At 41.8% G+C, this 21,238-nt stretch overlaps 3 protein-coding genes across 4 annotated transcripts; 1 reads left to right on the plus strand and 2 right to left on the minus strand.

Moving 5' to 3' along the window:
• The first annotated feature begins 774 nt into the window (after nt 1-774).
• emc6 (ER membrane protein complex subunit 6) lies at nt 775-2,880 on the plus strand. 2 transcript variants are annotated; one of them, XM_035178229.2, is made up of 2 exons: nt 775-1,022; nt 2,090-2,880. In XM_035178229.2, the coding sequence occupies exon 2, from the start codon at nt 2,121-2,123 to the stop codon at nt 2,451-2,453; it is 333 nt and encodes a 110-aa protein (XP_035034120.1). In that variant the 5' UTR covers nt 775-1,022; nt 2,090-2,120; the 3' UTR covers nt 2,454-2,880. The 2 variants fall into 2 exon arrangements, with proteins under 2 accessions (XP_035034120.1, XP_035034119.1); XM_035178228.2 differs by having other exon boundaries at nt 780-1,022; nt 2,087-2,880.
• A 460-nt stretch (nt 2,881-3,340) lies between these two features.
• On the minus strand, nt 3,341-10,021 carry p2rx5 (purinergic receptor P2X, ligand-gated ion channel, 5). The gene is made up of 12 exons (XM_035178227.2): nt 9,824-10,021; nt 8,132-8,282; nt 7,757-7,828; nt 7,590-7,665; nt 7,330-7,414; nt 7,063-7,143; nt 6,128-6,269; nt 5,702-5,835; nt 5,513-5,606; nt 5,365-5,430; nt 4,604-4,692; nt 3,341-4,506 (listed from the first exon to the last, which is right to left on the minus strand). The coding sequence occupies exons 1-12, from the start codon at nt 9,952-9,954 to the stop codon at nt 4,254-4,256; spliced, it is 1,374 nt and encodes a 457-aa protein (XP_035034118.1). The 5' UTR covers nt 9,955-10,021; the 3' UTR covers nt 3,341-4,253.
• A 1,660-nt stretch (nt 10,022-11,681) lies between these two features.
• ubb (ubiquitin B) lies at nt 11,682-20,221 on the minus strand. Its single transcript, XM_035178230.2, is given in 9 exon segments — nt 11,682-12,433; nt 16,913-17,603; nt 17,606-17,623; nt 17,626-17,660; nt 17,662-18,100; nt 18,103-18,165; nt 18,168-18,392; nt 18,395-19,420; nt 20,066-20,221. Coding segments are annotated over 8 exon segments (3,180 nt in total). The 5' UTR covers nt 19,413-19,420; nt 20,066-20,221; the 3' UTR covers nt 11,682-11,742.
• Between the last annotated feature and the right edge of the window lie 1,017 nt (nt 20,222-21,238).

Consider the following 21,238-nt stretch of genomic DNA (forward strand, 5'->3'; position numbering starts at 1 on the left):
ATCTTGTCTTTTCTTGTCCGTGAATCCAATATCAAAATGCTGAGAGAAAACAAACAAGAAGAGAGGGAAGAAAAAAAATTGTTTAAGATAATAATTATTTATGATTAAAGAAAAGAAAAACACATGCTGACTTTAAAGAATGCATTGCAACACCCCTACACCATATCTAATTCCTTTTTGTCCCGGTGTACATTTCAGCTTACCGATCAACAGCCAAAAGATCATAGGTGTGTACTGGCTCACTGCCAGGACCTACTTAAGTGGAATTGGGTCATTAGTTACACCTCACCTCACCTAGACAACACAAAATAGGTACATTTAATGAGAAGGACTGATGAGATGGACACATATAAAATGCTGTTACACATGTTACAGCAAATACGTGTATTGAGTGTATTGGCAACACAAAGGTCACACAAGGGCACACATGCGTGCTGAGAACTATTCCATTGTCTTAAACTATTTATGAACAGCGTTATTTTATTTAAAGTAATGTGGATATAAACACTGAAAATAGGCCTTTGTGCCTTTTGACAACTTACTTATAATAGTCACCGGAATTATCTTTGAATGCAAATCATGAAACGTGTTTATCTTTAATTTGAATCGAGGTGTTGGGAAACATTATTTTCATTTTTATTGTTTATATGGTAAAGATGTGAAAATAATTTACCTGTGAGGTGCAACGTGGTGTCTCAAGAGCATGACACGTTTACGAAGACTAATTAAAGTGGCATGTCGCTCTTATAGGTGTGGAGTTTCCTACGCTTTGCCGTGCATGGAAACGCACCACATCGTTAGCCTCCTGTCTGATGGTTACCCAGCTCCCACAATGCACCGCTGAGGAACATGGCCGACGGTGATCGAGAAGTGTCGTCCCAGTGAGAGTGAAGTGCTGCTGCTGCACCCCAGAGGCTGATTCCACCCGGAGAAGTGACCGGACAGTTTGTGAAGCAGATCACACGGAGCATGAGTTTGTGATCCCGCTGCGAGGAGCCGACATTTCCCTGCGTTTATCTCCGGTGAGAAGCTGTCATCACTCGCTGTCAGCCGAGCTAGCCGCGGGGCTAACTAACGGTGCTAGCATGTTAGCGTCAGCGCCGACATTAATGCTGCACTTCATCAGGTTCATGTGCAGTGAAACCATCCAGGGCCGCGCACTGTTGTGTTCTATGTTATACTGAGGCTTTGTGTTTGTATGTGTGTCAGGTGTCTACGTGTGTTACCGCTGCTAGGTTCTAGATGTATTGGTTAGCCAGGTAGCTTCATTGTAGTTAGTCACTAAGCTAACACCCGACCAATGCAGAATGACACCTCTGTTTTCTCTCTTCATCCATATTCCAGGGATTTAATCAGAACTGAGCAATACGGCCGACAGTTTTCACAACAGTCTATCCTTAATTATCACAATTAATGTCCCTATTTTCATTCATTCATTATTTCCAGAAGTAATTTGGTACTAACCAATAAGGCAAAAATACACAGAATTCTTGGGTTTGAATTATTTTATCACCCTGTTTTGAAACTATAAAACTAAGTTTTATAGTACAGAAGTCTGTCAGTATGCAACCATGGATATCAGCATTTCTAATGTAGAAAGGTTTGCTTTTAGCAGTACTGGAATAAGCATCAAGATCAGTTTTGATAAACAAGTATTAATACCACATGCTCCATCACAAGTAAAAATACATGCATTTAAAATCTTATTTAAATAAATATATAGTGCCCCTTTTGTTGTGCCATTGCAATTATTAATATTATGGATACAGTCGTGTGCAAGCAGCATTTTCATGTAGTTGAAGTTGTACTTCTGGTCAATTATGCAATATGTGCAAAAATTATATCAAGATTTAAATTTTCATATCAGTCAATATAAAAAATGATCACGATAAATGTTCTAAGCATGAAATTAGATTTAGGCTCCTGAGTTTTTTATCTTACAGGTTTTTTTCTAAAACTGCTCTCCATATGTTTGAAAAATATAATTAAGACATCAACAACATAAAATGAAAGAACACAAGTGCGTCAAACCTGCACAATATTTAGTATTTGCACTGTAAACATGTCTGAATCTCTCCTGTTACAGCAGCAGCCTGCATTGATAGCAGACTTGAGCAAACATGGCAGGAGTAGTAGCCAAGCGTGAGGGACCACAGTTCATCAGTGAAGTGGCCGTGAGGGGCAATGCCGCCGTGCTGGACTACTGCCGCACCTCTGTATCTGCTCTGTCCGGAGCAACAGCTGGCATCCTGGGACTGTCCGGACTGTACGGCTTCATTTTTTATTTCCTCTCCGCAATTCTCCTCTCTCTGCTGCTCATCCTGAAGGCCGGACGGCGGTGGAACAAGTGCTTCAAATCGCGGCGGCTGCTCTTCACTGGAGGCCTCGTTGGAGGTCTATTCACCTACGTCCTGTTCTGGACTTTCCTTTATGGAATGGTGCATGTGTACTGAAATGATCCCCCACAAATATCCCCTGAATGATTTCTATCTAATCCTATGTAAACCAGTCATAAATTGTCTGCCCTGCTGTTTGTAGATAAGCCATTAGTGAAGGACTTTGGATTTTTCCATTATGTACCATTAATCTACTAGACAATGTGTCAATAATTACCAAATACAGAATAAACAGTTCCCCTTTTCATCCTGCTCCACACTAACCTATGACTGTGAATTTATTTAACCTGTAATTCTGCTCTGTGCACAGAATCATCCCTACCAGAATAAGCCACAGTTGTTATAATGTAAGTTGTGGTGTAACATAGATAAAATCATAATTATATTAAATCATAACCACTTTAACAAGGTGTGGCATCACGTTTCATGTACAAGACTATGGTCTGATGTGATTTATGATTTTAATAAATACCTCTGTACAATTTGTTTGCATACATTATTACCTCTGCCAAGAGTTCTGTTTTCACTATTGTCCTTTTGCTTGTTTGTTTATTTGTTTTGTTTGTTGCAAGATTACACAAAACTACTAAAATGGTTTCCACAAAATCAAAGAACCCGTTACATTTTAATGTGGCTCTAGGAATGTTATTTAACTGTTCATAACATAGTGAGATAGGGCGTTTGTAGATATTTTCAGTTTTCCAAGGAAGATTTCATGGATCTCGATGGGAGAAAACATTGTATATTGACTCAACTGTCACGATGTGTGAAATTTGGTGCAGCTTGACTGGATTTAAAGGGACTGTTGGGTCTTGGCGGTGATATGTGCTCTACTGAGTGTCATTATTTTGTCTGTAAGGCAGTGTCACATGCTTAAATGAAATCAACATGACAAATACATTTGTTTTCAACAATGAAGAACATTCAATAAAAAGACACAGGAACAAAACAGGAAAAGGATTCATTGCACTTCAACGTCAATCAGGCCGCACATCTCCAGTGAACCTGACGACTCAAAGAAGACTGACGGCACATGACAGACTGCATTCCACAGTGTCCTACGTGAATAATTATCAATACGAGTGTGTTGTAACAATTGCATGGTAGATATCCATGTCAGAACCATAGAATAGGAAACACAACACAGCGGTGTTAAACTAGTGTTCACATGTCTGTCACAACACAGGTACATGATGCCTTCAGCTGAACAGTAATTAAGACAGTTCACATTTTCTTACATTGAGTGCACTAAAAATACATTCTCTTCAATCTGTTCTTTCATGATCTTTTCTGTAACACTGAATTTAGAAGATGTCCGAGGACTGATGTATCACATCTAATATTTTTTGTGTAATTTTTATAATGTCCATAAAATAACAAAGGTCAAAACTTAGGCCCAGAATACAACACACACAGGAAATGAGGCCAAATTAGTCTAAATAGATTCCCAACCATCCAAAAAAATTTGAAAGAGAATTTATAACAATTAATAGTAACTGAAACACCAACTGACACATATTTGGCAATTCACTAAAAGTCTTTGATGAATGAATCATCATTATCACAGTACTTCTTATTAATGGACCTGTTGTAATCTCATGGTTCCTGACCCATTAACTTAAAACCACCCTCTTGTTTGTATGACATCAGAGTCCTGGCCCACTAACCAGTGCAGCACATCAACATTTCCCTGGACTAACACATTTTCAGTCAATGCAAGCATCTCTCAAGCTGGTTGAAATGGCAACAGTCATACCAGCAGATAAGAAATGGACAATCCATTTGACGTTTTGGTTCCACCTCCTGCAACATAACTGGGGCCACTGTGATTGAGTGGTCTAGCTCTGTCTTATAACCTTAACTGTGTGACGAGAACGTGATGTGGTTCTTCTGCTCTGAAACTTGGGTAGGGAGAGCGGAGGTGTATCTTTGTCCTGTGTTGCGTGGAATGGTGGGACCCCGTTTTTCCTCTGCTGTGGGAGAAGATTCCTTACTGGCTTCAGTTTCCTCCTCTTTGTTAGAGTTGCCGACGCCTTTCTCTGCCCCTGGCTTCCTGGCTCTCCTCGCCCGGTGTCCAGCCTTTCCGTCCTTGTTTTTGGTCCGGTCCTTCCTGTTACACAGAGTGTGGGAAAGATGTGCCAACAAATGGCATGATACCAGTTTTGGATAACGATTGATTGGAATGTGTGAAAGAGTTAAAATCATACTTGAAGTTGATGATTTCAAACTTTCTCTCTCGGTAGAAGGAGCTCGTGTTCATCATGTAGAGTAGAATCATATCACAGGCAAAGGCTCCCTGAAAGAAAAAAACATATCAGTGAGTAGCTGAAGGTCATTTTCTCTGTTGCTGATGGTCATCCATCACTTTCAGAGGAGAATCCAGGGGTGGCACCAGGGGGGCACTGGATCTCAATTCAGAGGCTGCATCCCTCGGAGGGTGTGGGCTACCCAGCCCAAAAATGAGGCGATCTTCTTGCGCCGGGTACACAACAAAGGTTTTAATGCCCCCTTTTTTAACATGTGTACTGTTAGCTGTTCAGTTGAATTGAAGCATAAGCATAATCGTTAGACATCTCTGCACCTCCCTGCACCATTATCTCTCTGAAAAATGGTTTGTCACCGAAGCGCAATGACTCCTGGGATACACTGGGCCAGTACGGATCCACCCGTTGGAGCCTTTGTTTCTTGTGGATAAAAGGACGCATTTGTCAGTCGACAAGGAGGAGCCTTCCAATGTAGCCTTCAAAGGATGCAGCCCCTAAATTGGAAACCAGCTGAAACAGGAATTGTGAAATGATGTTGGATGTATAATTGGCCCCTCTATGTAAATCTTGGCCCCTTAATGGCCCCCTATAGATCCCAGCTCCGCCACTGCTTGTTGCACAGTAACATGATTTTTTTTTTTTCAAAACTTAATACTAGAATTACATATCAATTACCCACATGCACATCACCATAGAATACTCACAGCACCCAGCAGGGCAATACCAGAACCAATGGCAATTATTGTGGGAACGATGTTGAATTTTCCAGCCTGTACAACAATAACAGACATTCACTGCAGGTGGCTACAGGAATCATGTTGGGGGAAAAAACGTCTCATATTTCTGCTGTACCTGGCCGTTGATCATTATGTCGAAGCGAATTCCATACACTTTATACAAAGTGCGATAGGTTTCACCATTTTGATCCTTGTAATACCTGGCATATCTGCAGGGGAGAAACAAATCAGTGGACTTTAAGTGCATGAGATGAAAAGGACACAGGTTAGACAAATTTCTTGTTTCATGCCTGAGAGGATGCACCTGAAGTTGTATCCTGATGTGACTGAGTTGTTCAAGTTCATGTCCAAACGAGTGAAGCTGTAATGTGGATTACACCGTGAGGAGTCCTTATCCAGGTCACAGTTCCACTCGATGAGGATACCAACAGACCCACCCTATGGACCAAGTACATACTGTATATAACGATAATACAAATAGGCTACTACGATAATAATAATAATAAGTGTGAAAACATTTTAAACATTTCTTTAATACTGTGCATTTTCAGTGTGTGTAACTTGGTGCAGCTTCATTGGATTTCAAGGGACTAATGGGCCTCGGTGGAGGTATGTGCTCTACTGAGGGCTATTCTATAGTTTGTTAATACCCAGCTATACAGAAACAAATTAACTTAGCAGTGCGGAAGCAGAATGTCCGTCTGAACTGGCACATTGTTTTAGTTTGTACCTTCACAGCCATGTCCTGGAAGTCGTGTCCAGTCCAGCTGACCATATCTCCAAGGCGGAAGATAGGGCAGTAATGATGATTCTCTCTGTCGTAGGAGCATCTTTTCAGGTAGCTATCATCAGAGGTTTCAAGGACGTTAGACCTAAAAGGTGAAGACAAGAAATGTGTATCTTTAAGGTTATCCATCCAGATTGAAAGGGCCATTTTTCATATCCCCTTCATCCGGTGAAGTTAAAAGATGAAAATCACCAAAGGTAAAGTTGTCAGACTGCAAGAGACAGCTGACCATGCCAAGTAAGAGTCGTAGTGGTTTTCATTTCCCCTCAGCCTTACAAAGCCCTCACTCCGACTCAACACACTCTCTGACTGAAGGCATGCAGGATTCAAACCACATCTTTACACCTACTGGCTATAAGAACAGAGTGAAACCGCGTGTGCCACATAATAGGACGAGTCATGTTGCCAGCCATTTCAAGTAGCACCGATTAAGAGGGATTTCTATTACCTGCCAAACCCCATTAGGCCTCAGCACATCAAGATCAGTAAGGAAACACAAGAGAGATGAGTGTGTAATTGGAATAAGGTCCTGACTGATGAATCAAGTGTGGCTTGTGGCATCTCGATGCTTTCTAGCAGGAGTGGAACAGAAAAGAGCAGGGGCGGGGGCGGGGGGGGGGTGACAGAGGGCAGAAGAGCTCAGTGGGCTAGCCCCATCTGATCTGACACCTGTCCAGAACCAGGCCTGCTGTCAAGGACATCTCAGATGACTGTTTCACTGTCTCACCGAGTGCAATGCACAGGCCGGTATAAATAGAAGGCTCTCTGCACCCTAAAGTTATTTAAAGCAGCCGCTGGAACGTATATCCCTCAGCTCTCTCACTCATCTGTGTCATGATGTCTTGAGTCCGTACACACTGGCAGTCAGCGCCACTTACTTGGAGAATTCAAACTTTGGGAAGCGGATGAAATTCTTGATGTAGATGGTGAAGTTTTCTGCCTCGCTCAGTAAAGGCTCTCTGCGAATGAAAGAGACAGGCGGCTGTGTGAGAGGGGAAAAAAGAACTGGAGCTGACAGGCTGTGTTGGTAATAAATAGAAGCTGTGAAATATCTGTGTGTGTGTGTGTGTGTGGGGGAATGTGTGAATGCCACAGCACAAAATGGATTAATTTCTAAAGTTCTGCAACAGAGGAGGGATTCTCACGCGGGACGCTTGGTGTATTCGACCGGACACCAGGCGTGAATCTCACAGGTCCCGGTGCTGTTTATGCACAGGCCGGTCTTGATCCCTAACAGAGGAAGAACAGATTCTTGGCTGGCAGAAGTTTGTTACAGAACAATACATATTGGAGTACTGTCGGTATGTGTGTATTTTCTATGATTAGATGTGTGTAAATACAAAAACTTATAAATGAGCAATGAAAAGTTGTAACTGAGCTGAAAACATGGATGTGAGGTCCTCACCATGGCCAGCTGTTACAGCCTCCCCTTCGGCGCAGTCATCATCACTTAGACATCGTCCATTTGACACCTTGTAACTCTGTGAGGAACAATAAAAGCTGCTGGATGTGAAAACATCTGTAACAGTGTGATTTATAATAAGTCAGACATTAGGATTTCGGTGTCCTCACCTCAGCACAGAAGCCCAGTCTCTGATTGGGCGTCTCTATGTAATTTGTTACTATGAAGAACACCTGCTCGCCCTAAAAAAGGAAAATTCAGGTCAAGACAATGAGTTCGACAAGTAAAAGGTTAAACTAATTACACTCCCCGGGAAGTTCAATATTGTTAAATCTGTTTAGTTGGGTGCTGAGGCTAATGCTGACACTCAACGTACTCATAATCTCTCTTGACAGGAGCGTAATTAGGGAACGCTCTGACATCAATACACACCCTGCGAGGTGGGATGGCCTTTTTTAAACTCATGGGGTGGTTTTGTTTTTATGTTTATGTGGAAGATGCATATAGATAGACTGAAAGATAAGATGATGATACAGCGGACTCACATTTGGGGGTATGACGTAATCCTCAGCGCTCCAGAGGTGGAGCCCAGACTCTGAGCTGTTGGTCAGTGTGACACCTTTCAGCTTGGTGATGACTGACGTCTGGATGGCCTCCTCCCTCTCCTGGTAGCCCTTCCTCACCACAAACACCCACCTGAGGTTTACATGGAAACTTTAGACTGCATAATGTCATAAGTGCCGAATACATCCAAAATCAATTATTATGTTTGTAGATATAGTTTTTTTTAATGTCAATGAAACATATGCAATATCAAAATATGATGCCTTGTTGAGCAGCATGTAATCTGGGCTGACACCACACACTGTCTGTAGGTGTGTTCACCAGCATGAGTAATGCTAATAGGTATCATAGACTACATGGCAGGATATTTTATACAGCACCGCTGGAACTATAATTATTTTATAACAGGACATGTTATACTATTCTTCTAGTATATACCAACACAACAAACACAACAATTCTTACATAACATTTTCAAAGTATATTTACTGATATGGGCCTTTGCTCAAAGCTATAGAGCTAACAGTAAACAAGGAATGACTTAAATGTGCATCTTACTGAATACGTAATTGTTCATGGATGTTTGACATATAATTGTGGGCCCTTTATGGTCCCTGCAAGAATCCTTGATCTACCACTGCTTCATAACAATAATGTTGGAACCAGTGTGTAATGTTCACACACAGGACGAGACTGCAGCCGCAAATGAGTAGAATTAAAAACACCAAAGGTCTCAGGAGTGAGACAGAAATGAAAACCAGTGCATGTGAACATGAGCTGCAGCACATGCCTGTGATTTTCACAACCAGCCTGCAGCAGACACACTGCTGCCTTTACCACTACACACAGCACAACTTCTCCCTCTAAACAAGTGAGCTTAAACCAGTTGTACCTGTCACCTGCTCAGCTCTTTTTGCAACTTCACAGAATTGTACAATGTTGTACAAACACTGCAGATATGCGCTCAAAACTGAAAATGAACAGTTAAAGTGACAGTACATGCAAAAAATGATGTTTGACATAAATATAAAGGAGAGCAAAGAAAAGAAATGGGGGACTGTTTCTTATTGTTCATTTAAAATGTCACTGTAAATTTGGACAATTCTGTTACTTTTTTTGTGTCTATGAAGTCTTGCTATATTCTTTGAATTCACGTAAGAAAAATCCAGTGAAATCAGGTTTATTGTTTGCTGTTCTATATTTATGGATGTGAAATTTACCATACAGAATCATTAGGTTTATAATGAAGTCAAAGTCAAATTTAATACGGAGATCAGATTTTACACTATATATACTTAGTTAAAAAAAGTAATTGAACGTAATGGTAAGATAAATGTGTCATAGATTGTTGTTTATCGCTGTAATCACCAGTCACCTGCTTTTCATCATGTCTCTTACATGCATGTGACATGACACAGTGAAGGGTGAGGTAACATAACCCACTCCGTCCATAGTAGTCTGACCCATTAGATAATTTACCAACACAATCTTACCTAATTTCAAAAGAGAAAACACTTTTTCCAGATCTGAAAACAAAGTGACGCTGCCTCTTTAAAATCCAAAAACCTTTTTTTGACCAGCTCAACTATTTTTAACTTGTGAATCACTCTGTAAAAGGTTACTTAATGCCGTCCATGTTAGTAAAAAGCCGGGACATGCATATTGCTCCTCACCCTATTATGTATCCCAGTACGGCCAGCTGATAGAGACGAAACAATATTCCAATCCTCCTGTTCTCTGCGATGACATATTTCTCTGTCTTGTAGTTGAGCAGAGAGAGGAAGAAGATCCCCCAGCCTGCCATTCCTTCCCCCCTGCACTGCCTGCACACACTGACACAGGCTCCCAGGCTCCAGCTGATATATGCAGACCTTTCACTTGTCAGGCTGCAGGCACACCAAGTGAGAGAGGGGCAGAGGGATCAACACAGTGCACACGTCACACGTCAATAGTTACATTACATCTCACAAAACTTTGTGACGTATCAGGTTTAATGATAAATCTCTCTGCTGTATTTCTATTGTATAGTGGCTCTAATTATAACATATACACATGTCCTACTACTCTAATATGGTAACTGCAGGAATCTGTCACTGGGGAAACACAACATGTTTGTAGACTACAAGCAGGGCCGTGCAAAGAGGTGGGTAGTTGAGAGGGACATGCACACCAGTACATTAGTTCGTCTCTGTGTTGTACTTAGGTGTTCTGATCATGGTGGACAGACAGTGATGGGGAGGCATCCGGCAATGTTGTCCCATAATACAAGCTCAAGTGACAGTTTTCATTTTTATTTTGTGCAGATCCAGGAATAATTTGTCCGTTTTCCCAGGAAACAATTTGTGGATCATAATGAAATAAATCAAGCACATTTAGGTAAATGATATACATGTTGGTGCCTGATATTTGGAGCAGCTTGATTTAATTTAAAGGGACTGTTTGGCCTTTTAGGAGATATATGCTCTCCTGATTGCTTTTCTGTTGTTTTATGTACTCATGTCTTTTTTGTCGATATTTCAATGCTTTTTTTATGCAGACTTAATCCATAGAACTGGTACTACTGGTCCACTGATAGTTCTATTGATCTGCCGAGTGCCTTGCAAAACGGCAACTGTACTGAACTGGTGCTGTTTGAAAAAGGGGTCATACCAAATATTGAATTGATTTAGTTTGTTATAGTGACTGTAGATTGTGTGAAGTTAAGTGATAAATAAACTCTTCATGGCTTTATTTTTCAAACCACCTTCACTTTACTCTTAGTGTATTGAACTACTGCACTCAACAGCCTTTTAAATGTAAAATCATCATCAGTTTCAACACGAATAACCAGAATACCAGTTTTAAAGGGGAGCTGTTTGACAGTCATGAGACTAATCCATGGCCTACCATAAACCCATCTTGTTTTATATGTGTGCAAAAATGTAAGGTCAGGCTTGGTGTTGTTTACACGTGTGTGAGAAACTGGGATTTCAGTGCAGATCAGGCAATGAGAGGGCACTCCCTTTAAACCACATTCAGTATCTGTGCAATGGTACAGGAAGAACAGAAACTGTAGCTTTATGGAGGGTGACCTCTAGTGGTTCCATGTGCTACATCACACTTCGTTACATAGTCTCTGATTATAGTGATTAAACCCAGTAACAGGACTTGTTACGACAGTTCCTGATTTTACAAATATAAATGATCCAGATTCCTTAACTACCTGCTGCCATGAACAAATTAAAAATAAACTATTCAGAAAAACACACCTGACCTTATCCTACGCTCCTGTACTTTATTATCTTTTGAAGAAGCCTGTACGATGCAGTCACATCCACTGAATTTTCATAAATAACCAACTGGCATTATTCTGTTTATTGTAAAATCTTGGATTGCTTGTTAATTGTGTAGGAAATAAATGATACTTCAGAAACAAATAGAGTAATTTCAAACCTAACTGTAAATTTGTTTTTAGTGCTGGTTTATGTTTGATAGCTAAATTGTCAGTGTGCAGATGCCTGAATGTACTAGATAAATAAAACCACAATATAATTCAATCTCATCTTTTATTTGGTCAGGTTGTCATGTTAATCAAGTAATATCTAGGGATAATTTATTGCCCACCCCTCAGACGCAGGACAAGATGGAGGGTGGACTCCTTCTGGATGTTGTAGTCGGAGAGGGTGCGGCCATCTTCCAGCTGCTTGCCAGCAAAGATCAGCCTCTGCTGATCTGGGGGAATACCTTCCTTGTCCTGGATCTTGGCCTTGACATTTTCAATGGTGTCGCTGGGCTCAACCTCCAGGGTGATGGTCTTGCCAGTGAGGGTCTTGACGAAGATCTGCATACCTCCCCTCAGACGCAGGACAAGATGGAGGGTGGACTCCTTCTGGATGTTGTAGTCGGAGAGGGTGCGGCCATCTTCCAGCTGCTTGCCAGCAAAGATCAGCCTCTGCTGATCTGGGGGAATGCCTTCCTTGTCCTGGATCTTGGCCTTGACATTTTCAATGGTGTCGCTGGGCTCAACCTCCAGGGTGATGGTCTTGCCAGTGAGGGTCTTGACGAAGATCTGCATACCTCCCCTCAGACGCAGGACAAGATGGAGGGTGGACTCCTTCTGGATGTTGTAGTCGGAGAGGGTGCGGCCATCTTCCAGCTGCTTGCCAGCAAAGATCAGCCTCTGCTGATCTGGGGGAATGCCTTCCTTGTCCTGGATCTTGGCCTTGACATTTTCAATGGTGTCACTGGGCTCAACCTCGAGGGTGATGGTCTTGCCCGTGAGGGTCTTCACAAAGATCTGCATGTTTGCACCTGAGAAAATATAAAGACACTATTTAAGGCCTTTTAATCTAAAAGGAAACACAGGAATGAAAACACATTGTATGTCTGACAGGACAACCAAAAGGGGTCACAGATATGTGACCTGTCTGCCATGAAACACAGCCTCAATCATTTTAAATAGATCTTACATCTACAGTTTATTATATGTCCCTTTACAGGATTTGTGACAAGAGATATAGAACAATTGTTGAATCATATTAAACGTTATACACGTTTTACACATTCAACCTGCTGTTATGAGCAGTGACAGTTAGCTAAGAGCTGCTGTATGACATGAACATACTGGTAGGAACCGGTGATTCGAGCACCAGCGCCATTTTAAAATAAGCTATTGTTGTTTGCTTTCGTTTGTTCGGCTAACGTTACCCGCTAATGGAGGACACAGCTAGAAATGTACCGTTGCTACCTGTAACTACTCCTACGTGTCTCTCACGTGCTTGCGCAAGTTTAGGACGAATTACATGAACCATAAAACATAGATCACGTAGGTTACGTATGTTGTTTGTTTGAGAGGCGTCATTTTGGTTTAGCTGCTACACAGACCACAGACCACAGACAAGAGCAATGGAGGCTGTGAACTGGTAAAAGAACAAATCAACTAAGATGTCACTGCTAATAAGAAATGAATATTAATATATAGTGTTGACATAGTATTGACATTTTCAGAGGCAGATGGTTGCACTTACAGTCCCTTTCGGTGTGTTCAGCCTCTCTTCGGTCACAACAGCTCCCGTGAATGCAGTTGCCAGGGGGACAGGTCCATTTATACAGGAGACACGTCATCAACCTGTGTCCATCCGCGACTCAAAATAGTGCCGCCTTGTCGTCTTTTTTTCTCCTTTTTAAGATAAAAATTATCTTCAAATTTGCAATATTACAGCAGCAAGAGACATAAATAGCCATCAGTAAGTAATAATAAGTAACATGCAATACCTAAGTGTAAGGATAATAGTACTTAAGTGTAAGGAAATATAAAAAAATTATGATTGGAATATAAACTGATTTATATAGTGTAAAAACAAGAAAAGTATGTGCAGTGTGAGAATATGAACAGTGAATGGATTGCACATGAACCATTGTATTGCACAGACAGAATAAATATTGCACAGTTGAGAGAGTTAAACCAGAGTGAAAGTGCAGCCCATAATGTGTGCGTGTAGTTCTACTGGGAGCAGAGCTGGTTGTACAGTGGGTCAAGGGGGCATCCCAGGACCGGGCTGGCCCTCCTAATCTGTCTGTCCAGTCTCTTTATCATGTTTTGTTGACAACCAGTGCCACCATGTATTCTCAAAGGCTACTCTGTCATACAAGGAGTTTAGTTGTTTGAAGTGTGGCACATTTTGTGAATTTATACACAGGAAACTAGACACACCAGAATCCAGTTCAATTCAATTCAAAACAACTTTAATTGTCGCCAGAACGCAATTCTAAGGCACATGGAGCTTGTCAAAACACGAGTAAAAGCAAGAAAGAAAAGCAACGCTGACATCAGTGCAATGTCCACGGACAATTACATATTTGTGAAGTATACTAAAATTATAAAGTAAGAGAAGTGTATATAAATGTAAAAGGACGGTGAACAGGATAATGGCTTTGGAAACTGATTGTAAGAACATAGATAAATACTGAATGATTAAAGTGATCGGAGTGCATGGAGGTAAGAATATCAGGGCAGTTTGCCTAATAGTTGACTAATAATTATTAATTTATTAATATTTTCCCAATGAGGTAACTTACATACGTGAAAGGAAAATATGGAGTGTCTAAGTATATTTCAAATCCAATAAACAAAACTCAGTGCTCCCAGTAATTAGTGTCTACAACTGCATGACTAACCTGCAGTCATGTTACCATCATGAGTCACATGTGAATGAGTCATGTGGAAATATTGAGAAATGTGTCTGCCATCAAGTGAAGTGTTCATCAAATAATTCTTCTTCTTCTAATTGTATCAACCAGGAAGTCCATAGAAATAATATATACTCCCATAATGAGTAAGACATGATAAATAAAAACAAGAAAACCAAGCAGTTAATCTGTTTGTTTAACACAAGACTGGTTGGACTAGTTACACCTGCTTAATTACTTTGTTTAAAAAAATTGTTTGAGAGGAACTGGCTGAACAAGTCAAGTAGCTAATATATATTTTTGGTTTTTAGAGTACAGCCACTCTGATAGTATATGAAACAGTTTATTTTCAAAATGTAATAAGGAGTGTGTTTCATGAACTCTTCCTCTTACCCTTTCCTGATCTTTGTGCACAAACTAACAGCAGATTGTAGAGTCAGCAGTTCTATGAGACTATGAGATAAATGCCGTTGGCAGAATAAACAGATGACACCAGATTATCCACATAACAGCGTTGAGCCAGTTTATTTTTGGATTAGATGGTAAATACCACAGCACAACCCTGGTGTGCTCTATAATCCACACTACATTCCTACAGTGCTGTCCCTAAACTTCGCCTTTCATGTGGATTCACATCAGTGGGGTTAAAAGCAACAAGGGCCTTTAATTACATTAAAAATCGAACTTAAATAAAAAATGCAGATGTATTATCAGCCTAATGTTCATAAAGGATAAAAAAGAAAAGAAAAATAGCCATTGTGACTATTACATAATCATATGTGATGTAATTAGATTGTTGACGTTGATGCATCAGTGCATAAGAAGCAATTTACTATTTTAAGTGAATCTAGCATCAACTGATTTATTCAGTTTTACAGCTAAGTCCAGTGGTTCTCAATCTAGGGGTAGGGCGTTTTATATAAGGTCACACAATAAATATGATGGGGTCATGAGATAAATAATGGTGTGGGGGAAAAAAGGAAGACTAAGTTTTGCTGCACAAATATGTCTTCTGTTTTCTAATCTTTTAATTTAATGTAAAACATGGGATCATTTAACCCTTCGGGTCCTAAAACCAGTTGTTGAAATGTATCTATTTTAGAGATTTGAAGGGGAAATAGATCTTTGGTGGAATTGTTAATTCAGACAGCTGTCACATTACAAGAACACTTTTATGTTAAGGATCACAAGCCAAAAAGGGTGAGAACTACATGTTTAATCTTTAATCGTGTATATTTACTGTATATTTAAGGTTATCATAGGTTTGTATGCAAAACCTTTATCTATGAAGTAACTATAATTGTCAAATAAATGTATAGTGGAGAAAAAGTATATTTCACTCTGATGTATAGTGGACGTCAGGGGCAAAGTCATATAAAAGAGAAATACCAAGTAATTATATAAATCTGGTCATTTACATTCCATAGCTTATTTATATTTATGGATGTATAATATATGTGTTTTTTTATGCTTTGAATAAAGCATATTACCTTTATGACTACCTAGGCTTACTTGGAAGGACATCATGTTCCTTTCTGGCTGCCACCAGGACATAACCACTGCAGTACAGTGCTTGTACAGAAGTGTGATATGAACATGGTGGACTCTTTGTCCTTTCTAGTGATACAAAATGTTCTCCCTCAGGGTAAAAACGCTTACGAGACAACATCGCGTGGTCATCACTAGATGGCGCCACACCCTGATGTAAAAAAAGTGCTCAACCATTTCGGCTGTTCTGTACTCAGGAGTTCTATATATCAACCCTCTGTGCTCCACTGCACCCACTTACAGCAGCACTGCTTTGTGAACAGGCTTGTAGAATATCTCTGGATGACTCAATGTAATAAATAATGCAACATTGTGATGTACATTATGGGTCAAGAAGAATCATGCTTACTTCTATGTATATAGTTATAGATATATATAAAAGAATGAATATATGCCTAACATACCCTTACCTACTGCCTTGGGACAGCTTTTAATTATTTGGACTATGTACTTTATGCAGCTAGATATGAAAACTCCTGAAGTTACTTTAATGTTATTTCTACATCTTGTCTTTTGAATGAACCAGAGAAGACACAACTTAATAGATTTCCATACTTAAGCATACTGATCAGGAACATGTCCTCCAATAATATTGCTGTTGTATGCCTTTAGTTTGAATGAAAACAAGATTAGAAGTTAAAGAACTGCTTTACATTAGTGTCACAAAACAACGACTAATAAGTTTAAAATGCATGAAAAACTGATATGGGCCTACTCCCAAACCTTAACACATTTATGTAATTGGTAATTTATTCAAGATTAAACTTGAAAACTTAATACTTTACACTTCTCCTTGTATGATTTTGACATTAGCTTAAGATGTCAACATTACCAGTTCTTTAATATTGTGTAGACTTTACCATCAATATAAAATGGGATTTTCATCAAGAAAGAACAACACCAGGAAGTTAAGTTTAACCCTTTATTAATTGTCATTTTGGTCATGTAAAGGTTAAAATGTTTAACAGCATGTAGAGCATGTCATACATGAACAAATATGGCGAGAACAATGGTGAATAACATGGAATTTTAGTGCAGTTTACTGCCCGCCTCTCAGCCGCAGGACAAGATGGAGGGTGGACTCCTTCTGGATGTTGTAGTCGGAGAGGGTGCGGCCATCTTCCAGCTGCTTGCCAGCAAAGATCAGCCTCTGCTGATCTGGGGGAATGCCTTCCTTGTCCTGGATCTTGGCCTTAACATTTTCAATGGTGTCGATGGGCTCAACCTCCAGGGTGATGGTCTTGCCCGTGAGGGTCTTGACGAAGATCTGCATACCTCCCCTCAGACGCAGGACAAGATGGAGGGTGGACTCTTTCTGGATGTTGTAGTCGGAGAGGGTGCGGCCATCTTCCAGCTGCTTGCCAGCAAAGATCAGCCTCTGCTGATCTGGGGGAATACCTTCCTTGTCCTGGATCTTGGCCTTAACATTTTCAATGGTGTCGCTGGGCTCAACCTCAAGAGTGATGGTCTTGCCAGTGAGGGTCTTGACGAAGATCTGCATGCCTCCCCTGAGACGCAGGACAAGATGGAGGGTGGACTCCTTCTGGATGTTATAGTCGGAGAGGGTGCGGCCATCTTCCAGCTGCTTGCCAGCAAAGATCAGCCTCTGCTGATCTGGGGGAATACCTTCCTTGTCCTGGATCTTGGCCTTAACATTTTCAATGGTGTCGCTGGGCTCAACCTCAAGAGTGATGGTCTTGCCAGTGAGGGTCTTGACGAAGATCTGCATGCCTCCCTGAGACGCAGGACAAGATGGAGGTGGACTCCTTCTGGATGTTGTAGTCGGAGAGGGTGGCCATCTTCCAGCTGCTTGCCAGCAAAGATCAGCCTCTGCTGATCTGGGGGAATACCTTCCTTGTCCTGGATCTTGGCCTTAACATTTTCAATGGTGTCGCTGGGCTCAACCTCCAGGGTGATGGTCTTGCCAGTGAGGGTCTTGACGAAGATCTGCATGCCTCCCCTGAGACGCAGGACAAGATGGAGGGTGGACTCCTTCTGGATGTTATAGTCGGAGAGGGTGCGGCCATCTTCCAGCTGCTTGCCAGCAAAGATCAGCCTCTGCTGATCTGGGGGAATACCTTCCTTGTCCTGGATCTTGGCCTTAACATTTTCAATGGTGTCGCTGGGCTCAACCTCAAGAGTGATGGTCTTGCCAGTGAGGGTCTTGACGAAGATCTGCATGCCTCCCCTGAGACGCAGGACAAGATGGAGGGTGGACTCCTTCTGGATGTTTAGTCGGAGAGGGTGCGGCCATCTTCCAGCTGCTTGCCAGCAAAGATCAGCCTCTGCTGATCTGGGGAATACCTTCCTTGTCCTGGATCTTGGCCTTAACATTTTCAATGGTGTCGCTGGGCTCAACCTCCAGGGTGATGGTCTTGCCAGTGAGGGTCTTGACGAAGATCTGCATGCCTCCCCTGAGACGCAGGACAAGATGGAGGGTGGACTCCTTCTGGATGTTATAGTCGGAGAGGGTGCGGCCATCTTCCAGCTGCTTGCCAGCAAAGATCAGCCTCTGCTGATCTGGGGAATACCTTCCTTGTCCTGGATCTTGGCCTTAACATTTTCAATGGTGTCGCTGGGCTCAACCTCAAGAGTGATGGTCTTGCCAGTGAGGGTCTTGACGAAGATCTGCATGCCTCCCCTGAGACGCAGGACAAGATGGAGGGTGGACTCCTTCTGGATGTTGTAGTCGGAGAGGGTGCGGCCATCTTCCAGCTGCTTGCCAGCAAAGATCAGCCTCTGCTGATCTGGGGGAATACCTTCCTTGTCCTGGATCTTGGCCTTAACATTTTCAATGGTGTCGCTGGGCTCAACCTCCAGGGTGATGGTCTTGCCAGTGAGGGTCTTGACGAAGATCTGCATGCCTCCCCTGAGACGCAGGACAAGATGGAGGGTGGACTCTTTCTGGATGTTGTAGTCGGAGAGGGTGCGGCCATCTTCCAGCTGCTTGCCAGCAAAGATCAGCCTCTGCTGATCTGGGGGAATACCTTCCTTGTCCTGGATCTTGGCCTTAACATTTTCAATGGTGTCGCTGGGCTCAACCTCCAGGGTGATGGTCTTGCCAGTGAGGGTCTTGACGAAGATCTGCATGCCTCCCCTGAGACGCAGGACAAGATGGAGGGTGGACTCTTTCTGGATGTTGTAGTCGGAGAGGGTGCGGCCATCTTCCAGCTGCTTGCCAGCAAAGATCAGCCTCTGCTGATCTGGGGGAATACCTTCCTTGTCCTGGATCTTGGCCTTAACATTTTCAATGGTGTCGCTGGGCTCAACCTCCAGGGTGATGGTCTTGCCAGTGAGGGTCTTGACGAAGATCTGCATGCCTCCCCTGAGCCGCAGGACAAGATGGAGGGTGGACTCCTTCTGGATGTTGTAGTCGGAGAGGGTGCGGCCATCTTCCAGCTGCTTGCCAGCAAAGATCAGCCTCTGCTGATCTGGGGGAATGCCTTCCTTGTCCTGGATCTTAGCTTTGACATTTTCAATTGTGTCACTAGGCTCAACCTCGAGGGTGATGGTCTTGCCAGTGAGGGTCTTGACAAAGATCTGCATGGTTTAACCTATGTAGAATTGAGGGGGGGTGTCAGGGTTAGAAAATGACTTAACATCTTATTTAACATTAGACATATGGACATAAACTACAGAGAAACAGTTGTCACTTTAAGTGAATGAATATCCTGTCTCTTTACAAAAAACAGCAATATCTTCCTCCTTATTGTTAAATGTACGACAGGGTCATGTTTAAGTTAAAATATAAGCCAAGTCATTAATAACAACTCAGTTTAAAATGTTGATTTACAAAATCGGTGTACAGTTCCCGACCATCGGCAGCGCAGCAGCCATTCCGGTCCGAGCGCCATTTTGAGATCTTATTGACTCTCCTTTTGTTCAGCTAACGTCACCCGCTAATGGACGATACTGGAAGTGTCGAGTCACTGCTGTAGCTAGCATTAGCTTTTCCCCTCGGTGGTGTAGCTTCGACGAAATCGACGATAATCGTACAAACAGTGATATTCGTTAACAGCATGTTGAAGTAATGTCACTAAACGACATGATTTGAATGTGGATTCAACATTTTGAAACCGTTGACGCTTCCCTAAGCGAAGCTGTAAAACACCACAAGTCGCCAAACAGACTAAGGCATTAATGTTATCGTGTATGTATAACAACAGTTCAACATGAACAAATACAAAATGTCTACTTACGTTCGCCACGTAGTTTTTAGTCTCAAGCGTAGAAGCTCTGGCTCTGTCTGCGTCGACTAAAAGTCTGATACTGCCGTAGTTCACTGCAACGTTACATATATGGGGGAGGCTGCATACGTCACTCACTGATATCCATCCGCATTCAAAAATAGTCCCCACTGCTCCGGAGCGTGTTATTTGAACACACACAATTGATTTGAACGATGTAGTTTATACATAATAATGCATAAAGGTTATACAAGGGAATATCTATTTAGACTGCAATGCTTTATAGCGACATCTTTGATGTATCCACCGCGGCGGAGTAACATCTCGCCACACTCCAGAATGTTCTAGAAACGCAGCAACAGGGATTTTGCCCGAGCATGTGATTGGATGGCACGATTGTTTGTCTGACCTGTGATTGGTTGCTGTGTGACAGGTCGCACAGCAACTACAGGCATCCTACGTAATGCCTGTAGGATTCTGATAGGAACACAGACCCATTCGGAAATCACCTAAATACGCACAAAAACCTTGTATAACACCAGGTTAGGACAGTGTGGCTTGTGTATTACACACACGTGGAGTTTGTTCAATACATTTCCCACCCCCATAAAATAAACAAACAAAAAAAGAAGCCATTGTTTTATTAAGAACTTATCAGGCACTTATTAATTGTGACTGGCACTAAATAGGGACATGTGCAGACAAGAATACCGTCGATCTCCATGAAACCTGCCTGTCAACACATGGAAACCTGTTTGGTAAACGTGCTACCAACTGTTGTGACAACAGGCTAAAGTATCTGGGCCATAGAGGAAGATCACTCTGCTAACTAGCCTCCCCATGCCCACTTTACTTCATGTACTTGCAAACGCCAGGTTTCCCATTGCACAGACCATCTAAATAAAGAACATGTTCTTGATCTACTGCCAATCTGAACACCACAGCGAAATATGTATTTCAATAAGGGGAATTATCTGATGCTGATTATCTGGCAAGCGCAGCTCTAGTCTCATGACCATAATCTGTATGGGTCATGAATTTATGAGTGAAACGGGATACTTGACACCCGGAGAGACAACATTTTGTAGATTTTACTGTTCTACTGTTATTCCTTAAAGAGGCCTCCCCATGTAGCTATATAGTATCACTAAATCGATTTGAATAGTTCACGTATAACTATAACTG

Source organism: Hippoglossus stenolepis, chromosome 15, assembly GCF_022539355.2.
Source record: "Hippoglossus stenolepis isolate QCI-W04-F060 chromosome 15, HSTE1.2, whole genome shotgun sequence".
Taxonomy (NCBI): Eukaryota; Metazoa; Chordata; class Actinopteri; order Pleuronectiformes; family Pleuronectidae; genus Hippoglossus; species Hippoglossus stenolepis.